We start from the raw sequence: 12,620 nt of genomic DNA, 5'->3' as shown, positions 1-12,620 counted from the left end.
TAATAAATTGTTTTTAGTAGTAAGTGGTAAAATCAAATTTACCTTAGCTGTATGGAAGATAACCCTTTCTGGTTACAACTAGGTTTACCAGTTTCAGAATGTTTTTAATAATGGTGGATGAGAACACTTACTTTCCTTTTAATCCTTGTAATTTCTAGAGAGAATCAAAGAAACTTAGTGTCTTGTTGTATCTTTCTTAGCATTTCTTCCATAGTTTCTTAGAACTGCAGAATCTTGTTTTCTTGCCTGAGCTTAAATTCACAGAGAAAGATTTCTGTTTCAGGATATGTTAGCTAAGTCAGTGTTTCATAACTTGTATTCTTGCCTTAGGATTTACCGAGGAGCATTGTGGATCCTGGGAGAATACTGTAGTACCAAGGAAGACATTCAGAGTGTGATGACTGAGGTCCGCAGGTCCCTTGGCGAGGTACATTTTACTTTAGTAAATGCTACTTTATATTTTACATGTTGATTTTTACTGGAGTAAATTTGACTTTTATGTGGTTATTTGCCTCCATGTTTTTATTTAGTAGTATCTGGACTAAAAAACAGTGAAAAATATACTTTAATTACCCAGATGATTAAGCCTTGGAGGCTATGGGAAATTAGGGAAGTCTCCCTCCCCTCCATTAGCCACAACACTGTTTATTCTACCTGTATTATTTTACCCTTCTGGGTAAGATTTTACTTGAACAAAACATTCTGTTTAAAAAAAAGAAAAAGACTTCTAAAACTCTTCTTTAGCCTTGTGTTCCAAATGCAAATATTATAAGAAGGGGGCTGACATTAGAATATTTATGTACTAAAGCTATTTCCTCATCCAAATGACCTTATGGTAGAATAGAAGGACCAGTGCTTGTCAAGATACCTGTGTTCTAGTCTTGCTTCTACCAAAAGTTAGCTCTGGGACCTTGGATAAAAGTTCCTTAAACTGACTGGACATCAGGATTTTCATCTATAAAGTAAAGAAATTGATAGATAATGATTTAAAGACTCTCAGAGATCTTAACTCACATGATAGACTGGTATCGAGAAATAAATACAGAGTAACCATTTGGTTTTTTTAAAGATAGTTGATGAAATGATTATGTTATAAATAAGTCAGGTTTATTTCATTTTTAAAGCGTGGGTGCTGATTTTGGTTAGTATTTCAAGGAAAGGGATGGAGAAGAGTAATAAGGCTTATTATCTCCTGTCCTAAGCATTTTCTTATTAAGTAATTTGTGTGGAAAGAATCAAGATTTCCATTTAACCGATTAAGAAACCGAAGCTCAAAGTAGTTTTAATTACTTGTCCAGAACCACACCACTAGTGAGTGGCATCCAACTCCAAAGCCCCTGTTCACACTGTGCTGTCCAGGGAAGGAAAGAATATCAAGAGCAGGGTTCCAGGTTCCAAAACTCCTGCTTGGGAAAATAAATGGCTTCTCATTAGAAGTGACTGAATATTGAAATAGGTTTATGTTTGATACTGATATTTTTACTGAATTGATATTACCAATTGATTTCTAGATTCCAATTGTAGAGTCAGAAATAAAGAAAGAAGCTGGTGAATTAAAGCCTGAAGAAGAAATACCTGTGGGGCCAGTTCAGAAATTGGTAACTGAGATGGGCACCTATGCAACTCAGAGTGCCCTTAGCAGTTCTAGACCCACCAAGAAAGAGGAAGAGAGGTAATTTGCAGCACTAGTGCCCTGCAAGCCACTTTTTCTTACTAATCCTGTATATAAAACAGTCAAATAATTCTCTTTATTAGTTTGCTTTTTGACCACAATGGCAATAATTGCCATTTAAAATACTTGAAAGGAGAAGGATGTTTAAGTTCCTTCTCCCAGGAAGTATGTTGATGGTTTTAACCATCTGCTTCTTATAACTGTTTTCATCAAAGTAACCATGTTCTCTTTAAAAAAAATTATTTTACTCACATAGAAAATGCTAAGTGGAAGCAACTTTGATGATATCTGAGTTTTGTTGCCTATTAGCATTTGGGAAATAACATTCAGAAGTTTTTCCACTTCCAATTGATCAAATAAAATTTTGATGTATTCTGCCTTACTTTGCTCTCCAATTTTGTACTGAAGATGATTAAAATAATGCCAAAAATTTTCATGATTGCTTACTATTTGTCAGGGATTGTGCTAATAAGTATTTGTCTCATATAGTCTTGGCAACAACCTGTCGAAGTATATTGTTATTCCCATTTTACAGAAGAGGAGTTTGAGGCCTAGAGAGGTTTGTGACTTACCCAGAGATACAATAAAGAGATAAGCTGGGATTTCAGTGTAGCACAATGTACATATACCCTTTAACCATTTGAAGACCAGATACTTATTTTTTCTTTTTCCTTTTACCTTATGAGCACTACAGAGGGAGCTAATTGAGATCCTTCCACTGAAGGGTGGCAATAAGAGTGTTAAATAGATTTCTTTGAGTTATTTATGCAAAAGCTGCAAGGTGCTTAAAAAGTGGATGGATTTGATTTCCCATGATTGCCTTGCAGACCCCCCCTGAGAGGATTCCTTCTGGATGGAGATTTCTTTGTTGCTGCCTCCCTTGCCACAACTCTGACCAAGATTGCCTTGCGCTATGTAGCTTTGGTTCAGGAGAAGAAAAAGCAAAACGTAAGTTTATTTATTCTGCATTTACCCAGCAAATGAGTATTGAGTGTCTGGTATATGCATTGAACAATGAGGCACCCAAAAGTGATAATAAGGTTCCTGTCATGAAAGAGCTTATGGTTTAATTGGGGAAATGGACACAGTAATATAATGTAAGATAGAGACAAAGTAATACAATAATAATACCTTGTGATTAGTCCAGTGGATGAGATATAAGGGTTTATCAAGTCATTTCAATTTGTTGGGATTAGTCAGGGCCCAGTGAAGGGAATGCCTGTCTCTCCAGCATCTTCACCAGTTATTGCCTGTTTTATCCCAGAAATATCTCTTAAATGTAGTCTCATTTCCCCAGTTCATACTGTCCCCATAGCTTCTGACCATTCTCATTGTACACTCATTTACAATAATATACCATTCCCCCCAGTACCTTCTACCATCCTTGGTGCTATTGTTCTACATTTTATTTTTACCTGTCATGTTATCACCCTATGGTGCAGTTATTATTTTTGCTTTAAAGAGTTAATTACCTTTTTAAATATACGTCATTTTTTTTCCCCCTTCTGTTATTTACCTAGTGTCTGGACTCAAGGACAGAAGGGGCAAACTTAGCCAATTGTAAGAAGTCAGGACTTGGGGATAGAGCCTGTTCTTCTTTCTTTGCATTCTTTTCTTCATGGTAAAATATACATAACATAAAATGTAACCATTTTAAGTGTACAGTTCAGTGGCATTAAGTACGTTCACATTGTTGTGCAGCCATTACCACCATCCATCTTCAGAACTTTTTATCATCCCAAACTAAAAAGGTTACCAGTAAACAGTAACTCCCCAGGCCTCTTCCCCCAGTCCCCAGCAGCCACTATTGTACTTTTGGCCTCTGTCAATTTGCCTATTCTACATACCTAATATGAGTGGAATCTATAATATTTCTCTTCTGTGACTGACTTTTTTCGCTAGCATATCTTTAAGATTCATCCATATGGTAGTATGTATCAGAATTTCCTTCTTTTTTAAGGCTGAGAAATTTTCTGCTTTTGTTCATCTGTTCATCTGTTGTAAAGAGTTTTCTTTTAAGGATTTTTTTTTTAAGAGGGCATTTCTCATATTTATTGATCAAATGGTTGTTAACAACAATAAAATTCTGTATAGGAGGTCAATGCTCAATGCACAATCATTAATCCATCTCAAGCCTAGTTCTCGTCAGTCTCCAATCTTCTGAAGCATAACGAACAAGTTCTGACATAGTGAACGAATTCTTACATAGTGAATAAGTTCTTACATGGTGAACAGTACAAGGGCATTCATCACAGAAACTTTCGGTTCTGATTACGCATTATGAACTATAAACAATAAGGTCAAATATGAATATTCGTTTGATTTTTATACTTGATTTATATGTGGATCCCACATTTCTCCCTTTATTATTATTATTATTTTTATTTTTAATAAATGGCTGAAGTGGTAGGTAGATGCAAGATAAAGGTAGAAAACATAGTTTAGTGTTGTAAGAGAGCAATTGTAGATGATCATGTGTGTGCCTGTAGACTATGTGCTAATCCGAGCTAGACAAGGGCAATAAAACATCCATGGATGCAGAAGCTTTCACTCAACACAGGGAGTGGTGAGGTTCTAAGCTTCACCACTGTTGTTCCCCAATTTCTCACCTGATGGCCCCCCTGCGACTGTGCCTGTCTTAGGTTGTTCCTCCCTTGAGGAATATTACCCATCTCTGGCTAACCAGTCATCTTCCGGGGCCATACAGGGAAATGTAAAGTTGGTAAGTGAGAGAGAAGCCATATTGTTTGAAAAGGTTAGCTTTTTACTTCTTTGCAGATTTATGCCCTGTGGCTTCTATGCCCAGCACTTGTCTTGAGGTATCTTTACCACCTGGAGGAATTATGATACTTGGTAAATTCGATATGAGGCACGAATTCTATTTAAGGGTTGTACTTAGGAAGGAAGAAGAAAAGCTATAGAGGTAGCATATGGAAGAAAACATGGGAGGATTGATTATTTCTTTGACGTATCTTCTTGTAGAGTACCTTAAGTATGTATAGGTTTTAAACAACTAATTAAATTACGTGCACACATTAACATAATAGGAATACGGTGACATAAACAAAGCAAATCTATAATTACCAGCCATCTCCAGTGAAGCCAAGAAAACCATTTAGGCACCCTAGGCATTTGTGAAAATTAGTCTATGATATGATGGATATTGTCCAACTGTACTTGAACAGTCTGAGAGAAATCAGACAAATTAAAGCAACCCATTTCTGGGATCTGTTCACATCCCATATGTTCTTTTAACCGTAGATAGTCTATAGTCGTAACATTTTGGAGCACTACAACTTGAACCCCTCCCAACTCCTGGTTGAGTTCCAACAGTACAGATCCGGTCAAATTCGTTGTCTCACTGTATGCACATGCCAGCCTAGACATCTCCCTCCTCATTCCAATGGCAAGTCCAGGAAACGGTGGGGTGGACGCAGCCACAACTGCAGCATCGCCCAGATCCCTGTGGAGGCTTTTTGATGATCATCCCCCTGCACGAGTCCTCCAGAGAGTGCTGATGCCGGAAGCTCCTCCTCATATCGTATCTTAGTTCATTTTCTGGGTAGCCAAGCTAGGCCTTGATCTGCATAGAAACAAACAGACCCTTTGCCCACACTTTGACATGCCCTCTATACCACTGTGTAGAACTCATTGGAGGTCAGCACACAGGAACTGCTTTTTTTTTATTAAAAGAAAGGAATATTATCAGAAAAGAGTACCTCCATAGCTGATCATCTGACACCCTTTAAGTGATCAACATTAAGGATATTTAAAGCATGCATTAATCTTTGATTTACCAATTGTTTTATCCTATCAAGGAGTAATCCCCCTTTTCTTTCTTTCTTTTTTTTTTTTTTTTAATCTTTAATCTACACTTACATGAAGAATACTATGTTTATTATGCTCTCCCCTATATCAGGTGCCCCCTAAAAACCACCTTACGGTCACTGTCCATCAGCATAGCAAAACATAGAATCACTACTTGTCCTCTCTGTGTTGTAGAGCCCTCCCTCCCCTTTCTCCCTCCCCCCCTATGCATGCTAATCTTAATACCCACCTTCTTCTTCCCCTGCCCTTATCCCCCCCGACCACCCATCCTCCCCAGTTCCTTTCCCTTTGGTACCTGTTAGTCCATTTTTGGGTTCTGTAATTCCGCTGCTGTTTTGTTCCTTCAGTTTTACCTTTGTTCTTATACTCCTCAGATGAGTGAAATCATTTGGTATTTCTCTTTCTCTGCTTGGCTTATTTCACTGAGCATAATACTCTCCAGCTCCATCCATGTTGCTACAAATGGTAGGATTTTTCCTCTTCTTATGGCTGAGTAGTATTCCATTGTGTATATATATGTACCACTTCTTCTTTATCCATTCATCTACAGATGGACATTTAGGTTGCTTCCATATCCTGGCTATGGTAAAAAGTGCTGCGATAAACATAGGGGTGCATATGTCTTTTTCAAACAGGGCTGCTGCATTCTTAGGGTAAATTCCTAGGAGTGGAATTCCTGGGTCAAACAGTACTTCTATTTTTAGTTTTTTGAGGAACCTCCATATTGCTTTCCACAATGGTTGAACTAGCTTACATTCCCAGCAGGAGTGTAGGAGGGTTCCCCTTTCTCCACATCCTCACCAGCATTTGTTGTTCTTAGTCTTTTTGATGCTTGCCATCCTTACCCTTACTGGTGTGAGGTGATATCTCATTGTGATTTTAATTTGCATTTCCATGATGATTAGTGATGTGGAGCATCTTTACATGTATTTGTTGGCCATCTGAATTTCTTCTTTGGAGAATGGTCTCTTCATATCCTCTGCCCATTTGTTAATCGGGTTATTTGCTTTTTGGGTGTTGAGGCATGTGAGTTCGTTATATATTTTGGATGTTAATCCCTTGTGGGATATGTCATTTACAAATATATTCTCCCATACCCCTTTTTGTTCTGTTGATGGTGTCCTTTGCCGTACAGAAATTTTTTAGTTTGATGTAGTCCCATGAGTTCATTTTTGCTTTTATTTCCCTTGCTCAAGGAGATGCATTCACGAAGAAGTTGCTCATACTTATACGCAGGAGATGTTTGCCTATGCTGTATTCTAAGAGTTTTATGGTTTCATGACTTACATTCAGGTCTTTAATCCAATTCGAGTTTACTTTTGTGTATGGGGTTAAACAATAATCCAGTTTCATTCTCTTGCGTGTAGTTGTCCAGTTTTGCCAACACCAGCTGTTGAAGAGGCTGTCATTTCCCCCACTGTATGTCCATGGCTCCTTTATCATATATTAATTGACCATATATGGTTGGGTTTATATCAGGGCTCTCTAGTCTGTTCCATTGGTCTATTGGTCTTTTCTTGTGCCAGTACCAAATTGTCATGATTACTGTGGCTTTGTAGTAGAGCTTGAAGTTGGGGAGCATTATTCCCCCTGCTTTATTCTTCCTTCTCAGGATTGCTTTGGCTATTCAAGGTCTTTTGTGGTTCCATATGAATTTTAGGATGATTTTCTCTAGTTCGTTGAAGAATGCTATTGGTATTTTGATATGAATTGCATTGAATCTATAGATTGCTTTAGGCAGGATGGCCATTTTGACAATATTAATTCTTCCTATCCATGAGTACGGGATGTGTTTCTATTTATTGGTATCTTCTTTAATTTCTCTTAAGAGTGTCTTGTAGTTTTCAGGGTATAGGTCTTTTACTTCCTTGGTTAGGTTTATTCCTAGGTATTTTATTCCTTTTGATGCAACTGTCAATGGAATTGATTTCCAGAGATCTCTCTCTGCTAGTTCATTGTTAGTGTATAAGAATGCAACAGATTTCTGTGTATTAATTTTGTATCCTGCAACTTTGCCGAACTCAGATATTACATGTAGTAGTTTTGGAGTGGATTCTTTAGGGTTTTTTATGTGCAATAACATATCATCTGTAAACAGGGACAGTTTAACTTCTTCCTTGCCAATCTGGATGCCTTTTATTTCTTTGCGTTGTCTGATTGCTATGGCTAGGACCTCCAGTACTATGTTGAATAAAAGTGGGGAGAGTGGGCAGCCTTGTCTTGTTCCCAATCTTAAAGAAAAGGCTTTCTGCTTCCTGCTGTTAAGTATAATGTTGGCTGTGGGTTTGTCATATATGGCCTTTATGTTGCGGTACTTGCCCTCTATACCCATTTTATTGAGATTTTTTATCATGAATGGATGTTGAATTTTGTCAAATGCTTTTTCAGCATCTATTGATATGATCATGTGGTTTTTGTCATTCTTTTTATTGATGTGGTGGATGATGTTGATGGATTTCCAAATGTTGTACCATCCTTGCATCCGTGGAATAAATCCTACTTGATCATGATGGATGATCTTTTTGATCTATTTTTGAATTCGGTTCACTAATATATTTTGTTGAGTAATTTTGCATCTATGTTCATTAGGGATATTGGTCTGTAATTTTCTTTTTTTGTGATGTCTTTGCCTGGTTTTGATATTAGAGTGATGCTGGCCTCATAGATTGAGTTTGGAAATACTCCCTCATCTTCTACTCTTTGGAAAACTTTAAGGAGGATGGGTATTAGGTCTTCACTAAACGTTTGATAAAATTCAGCGGTGAAGCCATCTGGTACATGGGTTTTGTTCTTAGGTAGTGTTTTGATTACCAGTTCAATTTCGTTGCTGGTAATTGGTCTGTTCAGTTTTTCTGTTTCTTCTTTGGTCAGCCTTGGAAGGTTGTATTTCTCTAGAAAGTTGTCCTTTTCTTCTAGGTTATTCAGTTTGTTACCATATAATTTTTCATAGTATTCTCTAATAATTCTTTGCATTTCTGTGATATCTGTAGTGATTTTTCCTTTCTTATTTCTTATTCTGTTTATGTGTGTAGACTTTTTTTCTTGATAAGTCTGACTAGGGGTTTATCTATTTTGTTTATTTTCCAGAAGATCCAGCTCTTGCTTTCATTGATTCTAATGTTCTTCTTAATTTTATTTATTTATGCTCTAATCTTTATTATGTCCCTCCGTCTATTGACTTTGGACCTCATGTATCCTTTTTCTAGTTTTGTTAATTGTGAGTTTAGACTGTTCATTTGGGATAGTTCTTCTTTCCTGAGGTAGGCCTGTATTGCAATATACTTTCCTCTTAGCATGGCCTTCGCTGCATACCAAAGATTTTGCAGTGTTGAATTACTGTTGTCATTTGTCTCCATATATTGCTTGATCTCTGTTTTTATTTAGTCATTGATCCATTGGTTATTTAGGAGCATGTTGTGAAGCCTCCATGTGTTTGTGGGATTTTTCATTGTCTTTGAATAATTTATTTCTCATTTCATACATTTGTGATCTGAGAAACTGGCTGGTACAATTTCAATCTTTTTGAATTTACTGAGGCTCTTTTTGCCAATCTGGCAAAATTACTGAGGCCTACTATATGATCTATTCTTGAAAATGTTTCGTGTGTACTTGAGAATAATGTGTATTGTGCTGCTTCTGGGTGTAGAGTTCTGTAGATGTCTGTTAGGTCCATCTGCTCTAATGTGTTGTTCACTGCCTCTGTCTCCTTACTTAGTTTCTGTCTGGTTGATCTGTCTTTCAGAGTGAGTGGAGTGTTGAAGTCTCCTAGAACGCATTGCATTCTGTTTCCCCTTTTAATTCGGTTAGTATTTGTTTCACATATGTAGGTGCTCCTGTGTTGGGAACATAGAAATTTATAATGGTTGTATTTTCTTATTGGATTGACCCTTTTTTCATTATGTAATGTCCTTCTTTGTCTCTTGTGACTTTCTTTATTTCCAAGTCTATTTAGTCTGAAAGAAGTACTGCAACTCCTGTTTTTTTCTCTCCCTATTAGTTGCATGAAATATCTTTTTCCATCCCTGTACTTTTAGTCTGTGTATGTCTTTGGGTTTAAAGTGAATCTCTTTAGGCAGCATATAGATGGTCTTGTTTTTTTATCCATTCAGTGACTCTCTGTCTTTTGATTGGTGCATTCAGTTCATTTACATTTAACGTGATTATCAATAGGTATGTAATTATTGCCATTGCAGGCTTTAGATTCATGCTTACTAAAGGTTCAAGGTTAATTTCCTTACTGTTTAAGAGTCTGACTTACTTAATATGCTAACTCACTTAATATGCTGTTACAAACACAATCTAAAGGTTCTTTTCTTTTTTCTCTTCTTTTTTCTTCCTCCTCCATTCTTTATATATTAGGTATCATATTCTGTACTCTTTGTCTATCCCTTGATTGACTTTGGGGATAGTTAATTTAATTTGCATTTGCTTAGTAATAAGCTGTTCTACTTTCTTTACTGTGGTTTTATTACCTCTGGTGACAGCTATTCAACCTTAGGAATGCTTCCATTTATATAGCAGTCCCTCCAAAATAGACTGTAGAGATGGTTTGTGGGAGGTAAATTCTCTCAGCTTTTGCTTATCAGGAAATTGTTTAATCCCTCCAAATTTAAATGATAATCTTGCAGGATAAGGTAATCTTGGTTCAAGGCCCATCTGCTTCATTGCATTAAATACATCATGCCACTCCCTTCTGGCCTGTAATGTTTCTGCTGAGAAGTCTGATGATAGCCTGATGGGCTTCCCTTTGTATGTGATCTTATTTCTCTCTCTGGCTGCTTTTAATAGTCTGTCCTTATGCTTGATCTTTGCCATTTTAATTACTATATGTCTTGGTGTTTTCTTCTTTGGGTCCCTTATGTTGGGAGATCTCTGATTCTCCATGGCCTGAGAGACTGTCTCCCTCCCCAGATTGGGGGAGTTTTCAGCAATTGCCTCCTCAAAGACACGTTCTATCCCTTTTTTCTCTCTCCTTCTGGTACCCCTATAATGTGAGTATTATTCTGTTTGGATTGGTCACACAGTTTTCTCAATATTCTTTACTTCTTAAGAGATCCTTTTTTCTGTCTGTGCCTCAGCTTCTTTGTATTCCTCTTCTCTAGTTTCTATTTCATTTATCATCTCCTCCACCATATCTAATCTGCTTTTTATACCCTCCTTTGTCCTCTTCAGTGATTGGATCTCTGACCGGAATTCATTCCTGAGTTCTTGAGTATCTTTCTGTACCTCCATGTATAAATTGAATCATGTTAATAATTTTAATTTTGAAATCCCTTTCAGGAAAATTCATGAGGTCGATGTCATTTAAATCTTTCTCGAGAGTTGTATTAATAATTTTACTTTGAACCAGGTTCCTTTGGCGTTTCATTTTTGTATATGGCGCCCTCTAGTGTCCAGAAGTTCTACTCTCTGGAGCTGTTCAGCCCTGAAGCAGTGTTGGCGGTTGCCCGAGATTGGTATTGGTGCCTGGTGGGCGGGGGGAGCTGTTTCCTCCTTCCCAGCCACTATACCTGTCTCCATTGCCTGAACCAGTGGGCCGAGCACACAGGTATAAGCCTCTATGCTTTGCGTTTGTAGTTGCTGTAGACAGGGCTTCCCTCTGGCTGGCCTAAAGCCAGGGTAGAGTTTGCCAATTTGCGAGCTAGGTGGGACTGGCCAGGAGAAAGGTGCAGTAGGCTGCGCATCATGGAAGGGGTCCTTGGAGCTGTGTAGCCAGCCAGAGAGCTGCAGCGCCTGAAGATCATGAAAACTCCCAAACTGCTGGGCAGAGTGCACCTGGACATTTTTGTGTACCTGTCCTTTCTTCTGAGCAGGAAGCTCTGTGCAATCCTTGCCCCTTTAGCAGCCCTCTAGCTGTTAGGAAGTCTCTCAGACTGCCTGCCTTTCTTTTGTCTCAGAGCAGCTGGATATGGATCCTTGCTTTCCACAAACGGCTGGAATCTCAGTCTCTCCAGGAATTCTACCTGTCTTAGCTTTCCAACCCCCTAATAACGAGAGTAATGTGCAAGCACCATGACATGTAGGTTTGTGCCCCCAGAGCAGATCTCCGGAGTTAGGTATTCAGCAGTCCCAGACCTCCACTCCCTACCAGCTCCATTTCTCTTCCTCCCGCTGGTGAGCTGGGGTGGGGGAAGGGCTGGGGCCCTGCTGGGTCCAGGCTTTGGTACATTACCCTGTTCCATGAAGTTTATTCTTTTCTCCAGGTGTATGCAGTTTGGCGCAGTCCTCTTTCCTGTTGCTCTGTGATGATTAGTTGTATTAATGATATTTTTGTATTATGTAATTTTAGGAGGAATCCTCTATCTCACCTCTCACGCTGCCATCTTTCCCCATGTTACTCTAAACCATTCCTAATCATAACACTTAATAGCTGCATTATAGTCCATTAGATTCCATCAATTACTTAAGCCTCCATATAATAAAAGTTTTCATTTTAGATTTTGGGTTTTCAAAGGAATTTTTTATTTATTTACTTCCATCATAAAAAGAGCAATAAATGAAATTTAAAGGGCTCAGAAAACACAAAGAAACAAAAGGCATCCAGATTGGCAAGGTAGAAGTTAAACTGTTCCTGTTTGCAGATGGCATGATATTGTACATAAAAAACCTTAAAGAATCCATTCCAAAACTACTAGATCTAATATCTGAATTCAGCAAAGTTGCAGGATACAAAATTAATACACAGAAATCTGTTGCATTCCTATACACTAACAATGAACTAGCAGAGAGAGAAATCTGGAAAACAATTCCATTGACAGTTGCATCAAAAAGAATAAAATACCTAGGAATAAACCTAACCAAGGAAGTGAAAGACCTATACCCTGAAAACTACAAGACACTCTTAAGAGAAATTAAAGAAGATACCAATAAATAGAAACACATCCCGTGCTCATGGATAGGAAGAATTAATATTGTCAAAATGGCCATCCTGCCTAAAGCAATCTATAGATTCAATGCAATACCTATCAAAATACCAGTAGCATTCAACGAACTAGAGAAAATCATCCTAAAATTCATATGGAACCACAAAAGACCTTGAATAGCCAAAGCAATCCTGAGAAGGAAGAATAAAGCAGGGGGAATAATGCTCCCCAACTTCAAGCTCTACTACAAAGCCACA

At 37.9% G+C, this 12,620-nt stretch overlaps 1 protein-coding gene across 1 annotated transcript in view; it reads left to right on the top strand.

Moving 5' to 3' along the window:
- Positions 1-12,620, top strand: part of COPB1 (COPI coat complex subunit beta 1) — a 50,542-nt gene that overhangs the window by 24,728 nt on the left and 13,194 nt on the right. The window contains exons 12-14 of the mRNA XM_017654866.3: positions 331-427; positions 1,512-1,672; positions 2,500-2,620. Of these exons, the coding sequence (XP_017510355.2) occupies positions 331-427; positions 1,512-1,672; positions 2,500-2,620 (379 nt within the window). The remainder of the gene's footprint in view (positions 1-330; positions 428-1,511; positions 1,673-2,499; positions 2,621-12,620) is intronic.

The sequence above is a fragment of the Manis javanica genome, chromosome 11 (genome assembly GCF_040802235.1).
Source record: "Manis javanica isolate MJ-LG chromosome 11, MJ_LKY, whole genome shotgun sequence".
Taxonomy (NCBI): domain Eukaryota; kingdom Metazoa; phylum Chordata; class Mammalia; order Pholidota; family Manidae; genus Manis; species Manis javanica.
Note: the sequence above shows the minus strand (reverse complement) of the source record. Positions and strands in the feature narration are given on the sequence as shown.